The 17920-nt window shown below is 38.2% G+C and overlaps 3 protein-coding genes across 3 annotated transcripts; all 3 read right to left on the reverse strand.

Moving 5' to 3' along the window:
* Window positions 1-3829: 3829 nt before the first annotated feature.
* Window positions 3830-4771, reverse strand: LOC119560887 (serine protease 48-like). The gene is made up of 3 exons (XM_037874577.1): window positions 4591-4771; window positions 4491-4536; window positions 3830-4425 (listed from the first exon to the last, which is right to left on the reverse strand). The coding sequence occupies exons 1-3, from the start codon at window positions 4769-4771 to the stop codon at window positions 3918-3920; spliced, it is 735 nt and encodes a 244-aa protein (XP_037730505.1). The 3' UTR covers window positions 3830-3917.
* A 409-nt stretch (window positions 4772-5180) lies between these two features.
* On the reverse strand, window positions 5181-5986 carry LOC119552403 (coagulation factor X-like). The gene is made up of 3 exons (XM_037862076.1): window positions 5803-5986; window positions 5700-5745; window positions 5181-5640 (listed from the first exon to the last, which is right to left on the reverse strand). Exons 1-3 carry the CDS (start codon window positions 5984-5986, stop codon window positions 5181-5183), a joined length of 690 nt encoding a protein of 229 aa, XP_037718004.1.
* Window positions 5987-6172: 186 nt separating this feature from the next.
* Window positions 6173-7047, reverse strand: LOC119560477 (thrombin-like enzyme CPI-enzyme 2). Its single transcript, XM_037873940.1, has 3 exons — window positions 6862-7047; window positions 6756-6801; window positions 6173-6700 (listed from the first exon to the last, which is right to left on the reverse strand). Exons 1-3 carry the CDS (start codon window positions 7040-7042, stop codon window positions 6196-6198), a joined length of 732 nt encoding a protein of 243 aa, XP_037729868.1. The 5' UTR covers window positions 7043-7047; the 3' UTR covers window positions 6173-6195.
* Window positions 7048-17920: the final 10873 nt, after the last annotated feature.

A 17920-nucleotide genomic window follows, 5' to 3' on the forward strand; every position in this document is an offset into this window, starting at 1 on the left:
TTTATATTTACTTTTTTATCATTGCCGCTCCAGCCATTTTCAGATTTTCCACTTACAATTATGCATAATACAGCGCTTATCGGCCACCGAATAGACCGCACAAGATGCCAACGTGGAGTGGGGCTATGTTCTACATATATTTCCATATACAGTATCATAATCATCTATTAGCAAGGCAAATCAGTGGATGGCCAACTCGATTCGCTCCAGCCAGCTCCAGGCGGCAGGACATAAGTGCAGCATCATTTCCGTTACATATAAATACACTTTTCTGGTTCAATTGCGGCTGTTGGCCATGACTTGGCCGGCATTGGCATCGCCATTGGAAGCAGAATCAGGACCGGGAATCGACTGTGGATTTGGCCATGGGGATATGGGGATGTGGGGCATCGATATCGGCATCTTCCGCACGGCAGTCAACAGTCAACGAGCGCAATTTAAACTTGTTACGTGCTTCCAGCATCGTCATGTTCGGCGTAATGAAATGTGGAACACAGATATACACACATGGACTATATATCCAGTATCAGCAGCTAGTCAGACACGGCAGCATTTTTCTGCCTGATTTGAGGATGCCGTCGTCTCTGGCCATCGAAGCGTGCCCTTTTATTACTATCCCATAGTCGTGGAAACAGCCGAGTCATGCCTCGCCTCCAAGTATCCTCATGTGTTTATCTCGAGCTGGAAATTATGAATCCCCGCTCACTCCAGGCCCTTTCATTGCCAAGAAATTGGCTTGTCTTTCGCCGTCATCGGAGATGATTGGAATTGTTTCAGTTACGACTCGCGCGGGACATTAACAATTTTCATTTCTTAATCTGAATATTACATTCGTTTTTAGAACTTGCTGATAAAATATATTGTCTTTTTTGGTGGTTTGAAATTACAGCACGAAATTAATTTCCATAATTTACTGACATTAAGGAAAACTATATAAAAGTAAACAAAATATAGGAAGACACTTTTTACTATATTTTATTTGGTAAATTTAGTTTGCCATTAAAAAAATGAATAAAATATTCTAAAAATGTTATTATTTTTAAAAAATTTATATATTTCAGTGGATTTTATTTCTTCTTATTTTGCAATAAATAAAAAAAAATACAAATTTTTAAGTCCTTTTTATATTTAAGAATGATATTTACCGCAAATATCTTAAAATATTATTTATAGCAAGCAAAAAATCACAATTGAGCGAAAAACAACTTTCATTTAACTAAAGAAACCTTTGTGTTTGTGAATCACTCCCTCTCGCAACCCCACGCATTGTTTTAACATTCCAATATGAATGCCAATAAATAACCAATTGAAGGCAAATAGTGCTGCAAAAACAGCAAACCATATAATGGAATTTTTAAACTCGATTCCCAGGTACAATGGAGCGGATTGGCCCCCTCCTCATGAGCATTCATTCATCAGTCCAATCAATCTGCTGGCGGATCGCTGGCAAAAGCAACCAATTTGAAATAAACTATGCACAGACACCTTGCTGCCACTTTGGAAGCCACGGTTTTGGCCTGGTTTGTCCGTAAGTTAGTCCAATAAATTCCATTCGCCTTTCGCTAGGCCCTGATTGCCAGTCAGCCTTTGCAGCCTTTGATGATAAATTAAACCGTGTGTCTACCGCTCGAATTTATTATGCGCCAAAACGCCAAATGGCTGTCAGGAATCTCTCTTCCACTCTTCTGCGGCCGCGAAACCTTTTAAACTTTAAATCCGCATCAATGCATCATCGGTGAAAGCCGTGCCAAAGTAACAAACTTTGCTTTTCTCTGCTCTGCCGCGCTTTTCTGCTTGCGATTTTTTCACCGCCTTTCCCCGCCGCCATAAATTGCGAAAGTGGCTTTGCCCGGGGAACTGGGTGCCAGGATCTCTGGCCTTTCTTCGCTGCAATCCTGTGCGGCTTGTTTATGCGCTTCACACGCCTGTCTTTACCTGGCGAATCCTGGCGAATCCCACCGAGTCCTGCCTCCTACCCTGCCTTCTCTCCTGCCCCCTGGCATATCGGTTATTAATGTTTATGGCCACACGCTGTCGTCGTTTGATCTGTGCCAGTTACTTGGCCAATGAAATTTATAATTTCATTTGGCGCCCATTACAATAATTCATAACGGAAGACACTAAGGCCTTGAGTTCACTATGAAAATAAAAGGGGTAATTCCGTAGGAGTTTTTGTTCTTGAAAACTGCTATGATTCTTTAATAATTATGCAAACCATAACATTCTTTTTTGTTTTATGGCTTTTTTGTGATTTTTTCAAAGATTTTATTATAGGCCTTGTACAGTTAATTAAAACCCTTTAACCCACCCTAGAATATGTCAGCTCCAGACTTCCTAAAATATTTTCACAAAGTTTAGTGGTATCACTTACATTTGGATTTCAAGGGTTTACTTTCGATTTAGGCAGATTTGATATTGCTATATTTGCATGTCGAGCTTTATTGCTTTTATATTGGCTCATATTTCGTGTTTTGTGGACCGAGTAGAATTTTTGGGCAACGGAACAGGATACCAGAGAAGGGATGACTGAGTCGACTGAGTCGGGAAGGACACAGGTTGTAAATTGCGACAGGCTGCCAGCGGGGCCTTAAATTTCAATATGGGATTTATGTCATCGAATGACCGACACGACCACGCCCCCTCCTCCAATCCAACCGCCCCCAAGTGCGGGTGTGTAGAGCCGAAATTTATGGCGTAATTGAAACCGGAAACTGCAACGTTTTGTGGTGAATTTTAATAAAGTTTCGCCTTTGTCCATAGTTATTTATTGACAAATAGCAGATAATTTGATTTTGTGCCAATATTTAAAAACAATGCGACACACGAGGGCGCAAAGGTCCTGGGAATGGGGATGCAGATTTAGGACCTGCAGGCAATTTATGTGACTCATATTCTGGTTTTTGACCCCGATTCCATAACATTTTTTCACTGCAAAGTCAAAGGTTAAGCTGTAATTGGATAAAAATTCAGCGGTCGTATACGAGTTACATAGAAATAGTTTTTGGATGTGGAAAATGGGAAAACTAAGTAGGGATGTGTTATGAAATTATAAATTGAGTTTTCAGCGGCGCCCTTTTCACACTTTTTCCAATCATCTGCGGTCAACGACAAAGTGGAAAATTAATACACGATGATTAAAAACCATCGATCAATAATCAAATTTTGTAATAGTATGTTTAAATGTCAGGAAATTCAATAAATCTAGTTTGTAAATGAACAGATGGGACATTTGCCGAATGTTATTTGGTTTGACAAAATAAAATATAAAATGTTCAATACTTCTAATAAGACTAAATAATGGCCCAGAGAAAACAAATGAAGTCAGAACAGGACTGGACTTTTTTTAACTTTAATTTTGCCTAAAATAAAATTCACATTATTTTTCCTACACCAAGGCATAAGGTAAACGAAAACTAACCAAAGCTTAAGGAAGCAGATAGGAAGAGGGGACGTACTGATAAGATATAAGCTTTAGTAACAGTCAGAGTCCAAGCAACCATTCCCTGAGGAATGCAAAAACTGTCAGCATTTAGTGATGAGTATGATGGTGTTTTTATAACCCAAAATCGTCAACTACACTTCACACAGACACGAGTTCACGCACAAGTTTGGTTCGATGGCAGGCCAATAAATGGAAAAGGTCCCAATAGATATGTGTGTGTGTTGTGTCCTGCCTGGGGAGCAGATTAACCATCCTCTCCGCTGGTCAGAAACCATAAAAGCCTATTGGATAGCAGCAAAAAGATAAAAGAAACTCCCCAATAGCAACAGTAAGAACAGAACATTACACTTAAGAAAAAGGGAGACTTCCCTATTCTCGACTTAAAGATTGTGCATACGTAAATAATATTTGTTATTAAGAGGTAATAAAAATATTAGTACAAGAACTAAAAACCTTTATGTGAAAAAGTTGGGATTTATGGTAACAGCGGTTCTGGAGCCATGATGATATCCACTTCCAGCGCGATTGGTAGAATCCAGTCGGCATAGGTCCCTACATCGGTGTATGTGTCCTTATTTGTCGTCGAATTATGAAAGCTCAGAATTCCCTTTTGAAGAAAAATTCCGCCATTAAAAAGGTGGTTAGGACTTCCCTTTTCAATGGGAGATAATTTAACTTCTTCTTTTTTGCTTGGGCAAGGCTTTAAAAAGTATAAAAAAGCCAAAATTGGTCTATACCACGAACATTCCACTTCTTTAGGCAATTTTCGATCTTCTCTGCTGATCTCATAGGTATTTCCTTTTGAGTTTGGTTCAACATTTACTATAATGCATATAGGTTGTGTATGATTGTTATATGCGACATTCGTTTTCAATCTGAGCAGAGCTATATCATTCTGTTCTGGTGACCTGTGCACTATCGCTTTCGCTACAATGTTATCTTCATATTTGGTGTCTAGATTTTGTTCTCCCAAGCGAACGATGCTGTTGTGGGTATATTATAGGTATACATTTCTTTGATTAAATATATGCCCAAGTATTTTACTTACAGTTGGGTTCCTTTTTTTATGCAACTCGCAGCTGTCAGGACATAACCTAAATATTCACAAAAGTTATTTTCGAAAAAATATAATTTCTTAAAGTACTAACGTTCGTTGATAAGCGTGCCAGCGCAGATGAATTCCAAATTTGTTGTATTTCGAATTGTAACCAGCCAAGGATGGGGAATTAAGACAGTCTGTTGTTTTCCACATTTCTGCTCTAAAAATTGAGCTGATCCCTGATAGAAGAGCAGCAGAGTGCAAAAAGCAAACCAGAGTGCGGCACTCATAATTTCGTACTAAAAAGTTTTGTTTAAGTAAGTAAAACGAAATGTCACTCGGCAATGGATTTGTGCCCTTATCATTTAAAAAAAAAGATTATACGGGCTTCTGAAAACTTTGTGTATGTGCGTGGTTGGGCTGTTTAATAATATAAATAAGCGTGATTCATTGTTTTTAACATTTAATGTTATCAACATAAAATTATTTTCATAAACTGAGTAACAGCACTAACGAAATTTTTGGTGCACAAAATAAAAAGATTCTTACCATTTTCGGGAAAAAGCTTTGGGCTTTGTTTTTGCAAATATTATATTTTTGTGGATATTATATATTCCCATATTTTACCATAACCTTAAGAAATACGATAAGCTATTTGGTATCAACTGTATTATCTATTTTTATTTAATAATTTTTTATTTAATAATTTAATACAATATCAAAATCCAGAGCGCGTGGTACAATCCAGTCGGCATAGACCATAACGTTTGTGTAAACAAAGGCAAACGTTGTAGCATTTCGATAGCTTAGAATTCCATGTTGGACCTTTTGGGGACCTTTTGATGGTATGCTCAGAGGATTGCCAATAGACTTGCATGGTAAACCTCCACATGAGGAGTCAAATGATTTTGGTATGGATTTTATCCCGGACCACAAGCTAATCGGTATTGATTTAGGCCAAATCTGTTGGGGACTTACTACAATGCATATCGCTTTTATATGTTTCTTGTACTCGACATCCGTCTGTAACCTAAGCAAACCTATATCATTTTGATGAGTGCTTGATAAATATGACTCATGAACGTGGACCAGTTGAGCATCGATTTTTTCATAGCTATTATTTTTCAAGGATCGGTCGCACTTTCCCAAACAAACGAATCTGTTAAGAGAAATTTAGTCAATAATTTGTTGGATATGTAATGTCTAAGCTTGACTTACAATTCGTGTTGGTTGACCAAGCAACTCGCTGTCGTCAGGACATATCCTACAAGTTAGATCCACTGCCATTAAGATCTTTGGTATAAATTTCATACAAACTTACGCTTGTTAATAAGTGTTCCAGTACATACAAACTTAGTGTTGATCTTACTTTGAATAATAGCTAGCCAAGGAGAGAGATTTACCGATAAGTCAGCGACTCCACAATTATTCTCCAAAAATATGGCCGATCCCTGATGGAATACCACCAAAGAACATATAGCAATCCACTGTGCGCCAATCATCATTCCGAACGAAAATACAATGTATAACTAAAATTTAAGAAGCGAATTTGCTCAGAGAGTTTTTTTTTAATCCCTTATCAGCTTTTTATAAAGCTGGTTTTTTCATTTTTATGCACAGCACAGCAAAGATAAGCTTTAAAGTCGTGAATTCCGATGAGTTTCCTTTTTAAAAACAAATATTGTTGTCAATAAATTTTAAAACTTTTTTATTTTTAATGTTCTTGTAAGGAATTCGGAATAAAAATAGCAACGTCTAAAACCAATGATGCTATTCCCTCGACATAGGCAAAAACATTGGTGTAAGTGTCGACATATGTTTCCGCATTACGATAACTGAGGATTCCGTGTTGTACGTAGCGTTGCAAAGGTCCATATAAGATTTTTTTCTTCCAGGGGCTCCCAATGAGCTTTGATGCTAAATATTTCTCCCTTATCTCTTCAACACATGCTTCACCAAAATATGATTTAAACTTGCACCAATCACCTATTTCAGGCTTTTTGTTAAATTTTTCAAATGTAAAATCTTTGCTTTGGCCTAAAGGATTTTTTGTAATGCATATCGGTCGTATATTGGCACTATATTCCACAACCGCATCCAATTTAATCAAACCAATATTATTATCTTTTGTGATTTCGGAATATGACCTGTGAATGTAGACTTTTTTTACAGGGAAACTTTGAAAGCTGTCTCCATCATTATTTCCCAAGTGAACAACGCTATAAAAAAAATTATATTAAATTTTTTTAGGTAACTATTGTTTTCAAAACTTACATTTGCCTTTTATTTTTTATACAGCTTGCAGCAGTCAGAACATATTCTACAAAATAAAAGCATTTCATTATATATCCGTTTTATAAATTCTGTATGGAATACAAACGGTTGGTAATCAAAGTGCCAGAGCAAATTAATTTGAAAGGCGTTCGAATTTCGGCCAACCACGGAGAGGAGGATGACCCGTCATAAGGGTTAAAAGAAATGCAATTCTCGTCTAGAAATTGGGCCGATCCCTGATGAATCAGCAAAAATGTGCAAAGTACTATCCATCGAACAGTGCTCATCTTTCCAAGCGAAAATCCTATACACAACTGATTTTATGTCGCGAGCTGAGCTCGAGTTCAAATGTTATACACTGACGCTGATAAGCGTCAACTTCCCCAGTGATCTTTTTTTTGGAAGAAAAAAATTATTTAACATATTCTTTTGTTTTTCTTTCTCTGCATGAATCACACTCCGATCGTTAATAATTTAAAATTTTGTGGGTTGCTGCGAAGGAAGTTGCATGATTTTTGTTCGGATATTTTCTCTTCGTGTACCATGGGCCAAACTAGAATCAGAAACTGGACGAGTGGCAGCTTCAAGCCGAAGTCAACGCCCACGACTCGGGCCCGCAATGAATTATGACTTTAATTTCAATTTCAGTCTGGATCCAGCAAATGTGTCGTCCCTTTGGATGTCCTTTCCTTTCTCTCTGGCAAACCACCTGCCAGTTAGCATTGGCCATAATTCTAAAGTCAGTGACGGATCATAAATTCGAAACTTTTCTGCCGAACGGCGGCGGCACAAACAGCAAAAGCAACAACAAGGGTTCAAGATGAGCGACATAAGATGAATCCATGGGAACCATCGACGGTCAATGACGAAAGCATCAAACGCAAAAACCGATTGCCATCATATTGAAAATATTGAGTTCAACACTTGAGAAGGTTGAAAATATGGGTCAAAGCAGACTGCTGAATACTCTGTTACGAACTTTGTTATTGATAGGCAGCATGAGTAAAAATTATATTATAAATATTATATTAAATATATATTAGAACTGAATAAAATCAAGAAAAAAAAGAGATCGAATATAAGTATATATATAATAGTTCGTTTGAATACTGTTGCTAAATATTACTATTATAGAACATGGTGTTTTAATTAATACAAAAAAACAAAAGAAATAATAGGATTTTTTTTTTCTTTAGACACAAGTAATGTAATAAATATAAAGAATTTTCCTTTTTTTCCGGCTAATTTTTCAGGAAGGATGAATAAATAAAATTGGTAAGGCTTTTATAAGATTTTCCTTTACATAGTGTATGCAAACGTAATATCAAGTATGAAGAAATACCAGACCAATGGATATCCTTTTTTCAATGCGAAATTTCCTGAAAGAAGGGCCTTTAATCTAAAAGAGTATGGGAAAAGAGCGTTTGTCAGCAAAAGAATAACAACGACAGGCAAAGCAACTGCAAATTACACTTGAATGGAACACTGGGCAGTGGGAAAAGGGAAAATGGGAAAAGCGGGGGCGGAAACGGCAAGAGCAAAAGGTAAACGACAAGAATACGATTGGAAAACGATTTTCATTTCTGCAGCTAATATGAGCGACAAATCTAAGTAAAGTGGGTCGAAGTGGGCGTGGCTATTACATACACACACACATACACAGGGGGACTCACCATGCAAAGGGACAATTTCGAAATCAATATTTATGACTGCCCCAGCAGATTTATTGCAACTGGCGAAGAGGGTTCGAATTTTCCTCGTTCTAGTTGAATTCTTTTCTCCATTTTCCTGCTTTATTTTTTCTTTTTTTGCCCATTGCTTCTGTTGCTTTTTGCCGAGCTCACAAAATAATAATATCCCGTGTTTGATTTTCGTATGCAAGCGCATATCTATTTATTGTCTCGGTGTATTTGTGCATTGCTTCGTTTATGACACTGCAGCATTTGATGATTTATGCATTTTAAACAAAATGTCAGCAAATGGACGTATATAAAGGAGCTGGCATTTTTTTTTGCCTTCGTACATTTTTCGTATTTCCTTCTCCAGCAAAATGATCAAAGAAATTCCAGTTGCCAATGCATTCGGTTGCCATACTGCTGCAATTGCAACTGCATTCAATTAACACACATACAAGCAGTCCGCCTTTGGCGACCACGCATTCGTCTATTGCACAGAGGAAAATTAAAATGGGACTATTTTAATATTTAGTAATGTAATTTTATAATTCTTTACAATTAAATTAAAATATTTATATTTTTTTGATATTTATATATTAAATTTAAGTTATTTCAATTTGCCACTTAAATGATTGATTTAAGAGACTTTTTACTAAAATAATGAATTCAAGGGATTTTTGAACCTATAAACAAGGTGCTACTTTTCACATCCTATCTATAAATTGTATATAAAAACCAAGAAAAACTTTTGTAAATGCAAAATGATTTTATAAATATTTATTTCTGTGTATCTGTGTAATTCCATTTGTTGGTCTCAAGCTTTGTTGATGCTGCCAGCCGAGCACAACTTCAATTGAATTATGAATTTCAAATTTCAATTCTACTTCTTTGGCTGCAACGGCAACAATAACAAATGCATAAACAAACAGTAATTGCTACCTAGCCAAAGTGAGTGAAAGGCCTCAAAGCGCATTTGTTTGCGCTCTCTATCGTTCGTTTGGTTCGGGCTTTGGTTTGGTTTTTGGTCCAACAGACGTTGAAATGTAAAACTACCCACCTCGCTTTGGCCTCCACCTTCTGGTAGCCTAATGTCCATCAAGGTTTTAAGCTGTTTGTCAGCCACAAACACACTGACGGCCAGACAAACACACGGACACAGGGATTTGGCTCATAAAAAGGCCTAAACATTGCATCAATTCATCAAAGGGGCAGAATGGAGAAGGAAGGGAGCAGACTTCTCTCCGGCATCTGTCATCGGAAGAAGACCGAGATTGGAAAGGGAAAAGCGGCCCATGATCAACATAGTCGATTTCAATTAGGACCTGCATTTGGATTTTGGCCAGGCATCGTATGATTTCTGTCTGCCATTTAAGGTGGACCAAGCTCAGATCATATTATAAACTTCATACTGTAAATTCTTCATAATATGAAATACAACTTATTTATTGGATATTAAAAAAATAAGAAAAATGCATTGAAATATTCTTCATTTGATACCAAAGTTCTTATTAATAACAAATCTAACTCCTGTAAAAGTATCTAAAGCATGGTTTTGGCATACAAATATTTTTTTTATTCATTAATCTTGTACCCTTTTTCATGATTTTACTTATACTTAAAATATATAAATATTTTAGATCAATATCATAACGCAAGTAAGAGTCCACCCTATTACACTTCCCTTCATCTGTGGCAAGGATTCTGATTACGCTTCTGTTTTTGTTTAATTTCGAGTATAATATTTGACATGATTGCTACTTTCGGATTTCGATATATCCTGTACAAACAGAAAGGCATCGAAAATCATATTAATTTGCCAGCTAGTACACACATGAGCATAATACGGTTGGAGATGCCAGGGATGAGCCGAGAACTCAGCCTCTTGACTATGCAGCCAGTTCAGTTCGCTTGTGAACTCTGACCGGGCCTAATGAGCCGCATTTAATGAGCCGCAAACACGATAAACATGCAACCGAAACGGCAACAGCGGTAGATTGATGTACAGCATCCTGGCCAGGCCGCATCCCCATCACCCCATCAACCTCATCACAGGTAACATAATACGTACATGCGCATGCCACCCACATCAGAATTTGTCTCGCGGCGCTTTTATCAACTTTCGCGAACAAGCCGCGCCCGCACACACATACGAAAAATTGATGGTGGCAGGGGGCACGAGGTCCTTGCTCAGGATTCGACATTTCATTAACAGGACACAGCCTGGAACAGAAAACGCCAGAGGCCTTTCCTGGTAGTTAGCGCTAACAATGTGGCTTGATGCGGCCAACTTTGAATGTTAGTCGGTGGAGGAACATGAAACGAGCACTAAGTGCCCAGAATTCAAGTATAAAGTGGAGCGGAAGGACATTTACTATAATTCGTGAATTTGTATAAAGTTTCCGGTACAAAACATAGGTAAATGCGGTTAAGGTTAGTTTTCAGATAGACTTACATGCAAATCTGGTTCAAAACCCAGTTTAAAAAATAGTATATATCTGGGAAGAGGTGAAGGAGCTATAAATGGTTTTCAAAGCATTCAATATAGCTTTGAACTTAGTTTTACAATTTTCACCATCATCCGTTTTCTAACCATGAAAACTATGTATAATTTTTATATCAGACCATGATTTTGAATTTTAAAATATTAAAAATATTGCTCTTATTCATATATAAAATAATTGCTTTCTTTACCTATATAGGATTTTAAACATTTAATTTCTTTAACTCAACCCATCAACCTAAAAAAAGTTTAGATTCCAACCGGCACTCCTCCTATTTTCGAAACCCTTTTGAGGAGAACTTTTAATTTTTTCACCACAATCAGCTTATGGTTTTAACTATGCTCAATTAGGGAACCTAATCAGGACGCCAGAACCCCGTTGAGAAGGTCAAAGGCAGCCTTCAGTCCGATTTTCCGAAGGCCCCTAAGTGAAGAGTCAAAAGCGCAGCTCTGCGATGAAGTATGGCACGAATAATTGTTTTATTGCCCACACAGCCAAATATTTATGCCTAATTGGGTGCCAATTAGGCACTGCCGGCCACCACTTTGTGTAGATCCCAATCATACTTCCACTTGGCACCCTTCATACCGTTTTGTTTAAACTTTTTATTTTGCGGAAAAGTTCGGCGTCGGCCAAAGCGAAGACAAACGAGGGACGAAAAGCGAAAACTTAATTAAACTGTCAATTGGTCTCTAATGAATGAATGCAAAGATGAATGAGTAATGAAGCTAATTATGAACGGAAAATACGTCAAAGTAGTAATAACCCATACATAGAGGAGGTGTTCTTTTTGTACTTTATGTGCTGGCATTTTAATTAATTCAAGCTTAAATTGTCGGCACATGGCAGGTTCTTAATAGACGCCCACCCTAACTCTTTCGGTAGATCAAAGTAAAGGACTATTGGATTAATTGACAGCACGGGTCCTTAATATCTCAAGTATTTGGCTAGTATTTTTATAAATTTTTGGTGTCAGCAGTAGGATATTAAATATGTATAATAATACAAAACTTGTTTTAATTATTTGTATATTATAAAGAAGGAAAAAGTATCCAAAACAAAACTTCTGTTAAAGTGCACTAACTGCAATAGTTTCCATATACTTTTGGGCAACAATTGACATTTTGACATCTTAATCGCAGCATGTGTAAAATTAAAAAACTTTTTTCATTTCGAGAGGCAATTCCGTTTGACGTGACTGGGCGCCAGAATGCAAATGTGCAGCCGGCAAGGAAAGAAGCAGGAGCCGGCTGGAAATTAAATGAAAAGCCAGTGGCGACGGAGGGAAATGCGGCTCGGAAAAGCAGGTGGAAGAAGCAGGTAAATCAGCTTGCGCAGCATGCAAATTGATTAGCCTAGGCTCGAGCACGAACTGCAATCTGGACACCTGGCAACGCCACAGCACAAACAATGGGTTAAGAATGGGCGGCGAAGGAAGGATGCCGAAGGATGCCGGAGTAGAAAGCAGTAGCTTGTTGTTATCCCGATGCAATTTGCAAACAAGTGCAAGGCATTAGGCCTAAATACAACGGCAATGGCAACGGCAACGGCCGCATCGAGAGCTGAAGGATCAGAAGGACCAACAGCAGCAGAAGGACGAGCCCATTTGACAGGACTCCCGAGCAACTCAAGCCCAGTTCGAAGCTTTCCTCCCGGGAAACGCATATCAATGGCTCGACTACAAGTTAAATCTCTGCAAACAGGTTACACCGGCAAAAAATAAAGCCTATACTTATCTAGTAGAAGAATTGATCAGGAAATTTATTAAAACAAAAATAGATTTGATAAAGTCTAGCTCAGAACATATATTACTTTTTTTATGTTGATTTATAAGCTAATTGGGAAAAATATAATAAATTAAATAAAAATCAGTTTACCGAAAAAAATTTATTAATTAAAATAAAAGATATTTTTAAACAGCTTTTGGACTAAGTTAGTAAAACTGCATAAAACCAATTAAAAATTAAATTTTAATATATTATGAGACAAGTGTATACTTTTTTAAATTTTAATTTTGAGTGCACAGTAGCAGCAAAGCCAAAAAAAAACAATTTCTTAAAAGGGGAACCAATTCGTCCACGGCCAATGCTATTATTTAGTGTGTAGGCATTTTCAGGAGGACGAGTGCTTAATTACTTACAAGCCCATGGCCACGCCCATCGCACATACACATGTACACACACCGTAACACACGCACACACAGATACGCACCACCACCACTCGGGCAAGATTAAAATGCCAGCTTAGTGAAGACTTTTGCATGTGAAATTAGTAGCTTAAACTGTGCAGCAGGCCTTAGTTGCCTGTGTTGCTGCTTCTGCTGCTGCTGCTGCAGCTTGTTGTGGCAAGGACTTTACATGCCCCTTGTGTTTGTTGCTGCTGCATGCGTATGATAAAATAATTCACTCGACTGCAACTCATAAATTCTCTAAGGTAGCGCATAAATTCTCAACAAATCTCGACAAAATGCCGCAAAGCAGCCCCCAAAACCTCAGACTTGGCTATGGGATTGCGCCCAGAGTTGGACTCTCACACTTGGTGGCGCCACATACTTAGCTGTTTTGGCTGCAAGTCCTGCTGCTTGCAAATACGGCCACATATTAGTTTCAGCCAATTAGATGAATGGCGCCGATGGCCTTGTCTCTCGAACGAAACTCTAATCAAAAATGTTCATGTGTTTACATGGCCAAAAACCAAACAAAGTAAAACATGCAAATAGGAGTATTTTACAAATGAATGCATCAAACAACAAGAAAGGGGGATAACATTGGGATACCGAATATTATATATCCTTGCAGTTAAAAAAGATTAAAGATAAAGTAATAAAACTTGAATTTCGTAGATTTGTTTTGACTGATACATTGTGTTTAAATTAAATGATCTATTTTAACTTGCAAAAGTACCTTTAGAGCATTGTAAAATTGTATCTCAAGTAATATGGGTATAATAAACAACAAATAATGCAAGCACATTATCATTTTTACCATCCACTACAAGCGGATTTTAATATAAAATTTGTTTCTGCATAAAATGCAGTTAAAAGGGGGATCATGATACTGTAAGATGGATTTCGTTATGTAAATACATGATAAAGCGTAATCAATTTTTAAAAATACTTACTGTACATTTTGAACCATCAACAAAAAAAATATTTAAATTGCACATGGCAAATTACATTTTGAATTCAAGCAAAAACCCAAAATTTAATGCTGCATGGTTTACGACACCTGTACCAATATTTAAAAATCCCCAAAAAAGCATAGGCAAACCCGCATTTTACAGCGAAAAAATGTCCGCATAACTAACTTTGTTTAACACGATGCAGCAGAATGATTTTATGCCCGCGCATAAATTGCACACAAAACTAATGTAAATCGCCGGAGATATCAAAAAACCACTCCCCCCATGGAAATATCCGCCCACCGATGCACTTACCATATTTTATTGCCCCATGTGGCGGCCATGTCAACATTTTTGATTTTTTCACTTGATAAAATCAATGCATTTTTATGCGGACAATGGCAAAACAACAAAAACAAAAAAGAATCAGCTACAATAACGAATAATGGAAAAGCGCTTTCCATGTAATGTGCTCTATGCGGTAGCAACAAGAGAAAAGCAGATCAGTGGTGCCAGGGAAAATGGGGAAAATCGGGGGAAAAAGGCGAAAAGAGACGATGGCAAAATTACCATTTAAAAAAATGCCGAAAAATTGTTGCTGTTGCATTTTGTACGCATCATTGGGGTCCAATGGAGTGTGCACACACTGATACAAAATGTCGGCGTGTCGTTCCATCCATGTGTGTGTGCTGGTGCTGGTGTGTGAGTGTGTATGTGTTCGCATGGCCATAAAACAAAAAGTTTGCAAAAGCTCAATTCGCATCGTCTTCGATTTGTATTTTGTTTGCGAATTGCCAATTGTTCGATTCTTTGGAGGAAACGTGCCGCGGCCTCTAAGTAAATCAAAAGGTTTCCTTTCTTATACACACAAGGACTTACACACACTCGCACGGTCTAATAAACGGAAACGGAAATGCGCGCATGCAACTTTTGCTGGCTGCCAAAAGTGCGAAAGAAAAACTCGCTGCAACTTTTCTGCGCCGCCAAACAAGTCACATAAATTGCCAGCATTCGCAGGCTGGGCATTTAAAACTCTTGCTATTGCGAGTAAACACGGAGAAAAATGTTATTATAAATGATAGGTTTATAATGTTAACAGAAAATATAGGTTGTTTTATTTTCTGTTTCAACTTAGCTATTAAAGATATATCAAGAAAAATAAGACGCAAAATAACCATTAGTGTTTGGAATTGAATTACTTAGTTTTATTATAGTTTAAATGTAGTTCTTAAGCAGTATTAGAAAGGCACTTTTAAGGATAATTTTATCTCAGTGAACCCACTACAAAGGCTGAGGGGCAGCCGTATTGATTAGGTCGGCAGCGATGGCAATCCCTTAAGATTCTAATTTATATCAGCGGCAAAACTTATTTCCTATTTCTGCGCGCGCGCCTCTGAAAATGTCGTACGTGATTCAATTATAAAATGCGGTCTCTCAAATCGTTGCAAAATTTATGTATTTCATTTTATTTTCCCACATCGGACATCCAGAGGCCTCGCCTTGCTGTCTGCCTCTGTGTTAGTGCGAGTGTGCCACATGTGGCCCCTTTTTAATGGACCTGCCTCGTAAAATGCCACAAAAAGTGTCACAAATTTATGCGCGCCCATTCATAAATGGCCGCAAAATGTTCAACAAATGTGCCTCAGGCAATAGGACTTTAAGAAAAAGAATGAGAAGGAACTAGAGGCTGAAATAGAGACAGACAATGAGGTGCAGAAGGTGCAGAGCGCTCTACAAAAAAGATAAAAATCGAAATTAATACCATAAAGTTAGTTGTTAAAAATTCATGTTATTTATATTTAATTTTAAGGGTTGCTGTGTGAATTTGTCCTTCGAAAGACTGAAGATATTTGAGAACATTTCCCCATCAAATCGTTAGCTCTTTCCCTGTGCATTACAGCTGCAGCTTTGGCTCAACTGAATCGAAGCCGTCTTCAAATTGGCAAATTAATTATGCAGCATTCGATTGGATCTCGAAGGAAAGCCGCTTGTGGTATTGGCATTGTTTTAGGCCAACTGCATTGGCGGCTAATTGAGCAATTGGCGCTGCGGTGCCGCAGCTAAGATGCCTATCAATTTGCGCCCTAAATTGCTGATTAACCTCAGAATCCCCGATGGTAATGCCTTGCGGTTGATGGCATCACTCTCACGGGATCCTCGAAGGATGCGCATGATGTAATGGTGTGTTTTTATATGAAAATGTTAGACTGGCACAAGAAGTGACAGGCGGTTTGCATTTCCCTGACATTTGTTTGTCCTGCCATCACTCATGCTGGCACAAAAGTCATAAATCGCGATGCGTGGATTATGCAATTTTCATGTTTGCATTCGCCGCGGCAGGAGAAAAAACTACAAGCGAGTCCAAAAGGATGTGGCACGCGCTGCCGCTGACAACAATGCGTTATAACGTTAGAAGAGAGAGCAATAAAATTACAAAAAAAGTAATAGTAAGGAATGCTAAATGTACATACTCCTGGGGAGTGGAAACCGGGGTGCGTATGTGCTTGCGACAACAACGGGAGCTGCCACAATGCCAGGGAATATGGCAACAGGAAGCGCTTCAGCCAAAAAGGAAGCTTAAGTAGCAAGGATATGCAGCGGAAGCCATCAAACAATGACGCGAAAATGCAATTCCATGTGCGAATGTGCCACACGATGTCAGGCGAAACAGACACAAAGCATTATGGTTAATGGTAAAAAATACACAAACCGAGCGGCAAGCCAAAAAACCATCTCCGAGTAGTTCACATAAATGTGAAATTTTACAATAAGAGGGAAGCTGTTGGGACACCATAACTTCAGGAATTTTGTATGTTCTCATTGTAGAAACCTTCATATAAGTTGAGGTATATCTACAAATTTCGATATGCTAACCAAACTTAAAAATTTTATAATTATTTTTAACTTTACAACTCCATACTAAAGGTAGCTATAAGAAAATTGGGACATCTATTATTTCAAATTAGGCTTTAATATAAATGGAATACCTTAGTTGATTGTGTATGCCTTATATACACCCAACTAGTTTTCGGGGAAAGTTTTTATGTAATGCAATTCGAGCTTCCTACTTTCGCGCTCATCCAGCCAAAATTAATAAGTAACCAGGGTGCACCTGACAAAATCCACAAAAGCCACTCGCTAACTCGCTGACTCCTGCTCCTGGTCCATCTGCTCCCGAATGCAGCGTAAAGCCAACCAAAATTCTTATTAAAAACCCCAGGCATCCCCCGGTGCAGACAAACTCATCCGTGGAAAATTGCTAATCATAATGAACGCACCGTCAAAAGCTTTTGGCCGTGTGATCCCCCGACGGAGTTGCGTGCGGGTGTACGGGTGTATGTATATCCAGCGTGGCGGTTGGAAAAACCAGCAGAGAATTTTCAACGCAAATCAAGCGCTGAAAAGTGCACAGCCAAAGTTCCAGATGAAAAGCGAATGGTGGGTGGCTGCTTTTCCTGGGGTTGGGGCGCAGAAAATCAAATTTCAGTGCAGGCGGAGAGAGGATGCTTCGCAGGCGACGACCGGCCAACCAACTGCCATGTGTGAAAATTTTTAATACATCAACTCAAAGGAGAGTCGCAACGCAACCCGACAGACATTCCCCATCCTCCAGCGCCCACTTTCCGTTCCCTTACCAAAAGTTGGCCCCCAGCAAGCAGACCCAAATGAAATGCATAAATAAAGCTCACGCAGAGTCTGGTCCGGACGCGGATAGTGTCTCGGTGCTACACTGAGGAAAAAGTTAGAGTAACACCTACAATTATTAGAACATTAACGGATATTTTGCGTAACTATCATTTAGGTAATTCTTTGACTCTATACGGTACTTTTCACTGCTATATCTATTTTTAAAAACGTTTTCCATTAT

Source organism: Drosophila subpulchrella, chromosome 3R (assembly GCF_014743375.2).
Source record: "Drosophila subpulchrella strain 33 F10 #4 breed RU33 chromosome 3R, RU_Dsub_v1.1 Primary Assembly, whole genome shotgun sequence".
Classification (NCBI taxonomy): Eukaryota; Metazoa; Arthropoda; class Insecta; order Diptera; family Drosophilidae; genus Drosophila; species Drosophila subpulchrella.

Coding starts and splice junctions, on each gene's coding strand:
- LOC119560887 (XM_037874577.1), bottom strand. CDS start 4,771: ATGAGTGCCGCACTCTGGTTTGCTTTTTGCACTCTGCTGCTCTTCTAT. Junction 4,537..4,590: donor TGGCACGCTTATCAACGAAC/GTTAGTACTTTA, acceptor GTGAATATTTAG/GTTATGTCCTGACAGCTGCG. Junction 4,426..4,490: donor ATAAAAAAAGGAACCCAACT/GTAAGTAAAATA, acceptor TACCCACAACAG/CATCGTTCGCTTGGGAGAAC.
- LOC119560477 (XM_037873940.1), bottom strand. CDS start 7,042: ATGAGCACTGTTCGATGGATAGTACTTTGCACATTTTTGCTGATTCAT. Junction 6,802..6,861: donor TGGCACTTTGATTACCAACC/GTTTGTATTCCA, acceptor TTTATTTTGTAG/AATATGTTCTGACTGCTGCA. Junction 6,701..6,755: donor ATAAAAAATAAAAGGCAAAT/GTAAGTTTTGAA, acceptor TTTTTTTTATAG/CGTTGTTCACTTGGGAAATA.
- LOC119552403 (XM_037862076.1), bottom strand. CDS start 5,986: ATGATGATTGGCGCACAGTGGATTGCTATATGTTCTTTGGTGGTATTC. Junction 5,746..5,802: donor TGGAACACTTATTAACAAGC/GTAAGTTTGTAT, acceptor TCTAACTTGTAG/GATATGTCCTGACGACAGCG. Junction 5,641..5,699: donor TTGGTCAACCAACACGAATT/GTAAGTCAAGCT, acceptor TTCTCTTAACAG/ATTCGTTTGTTTGGGAAAGT.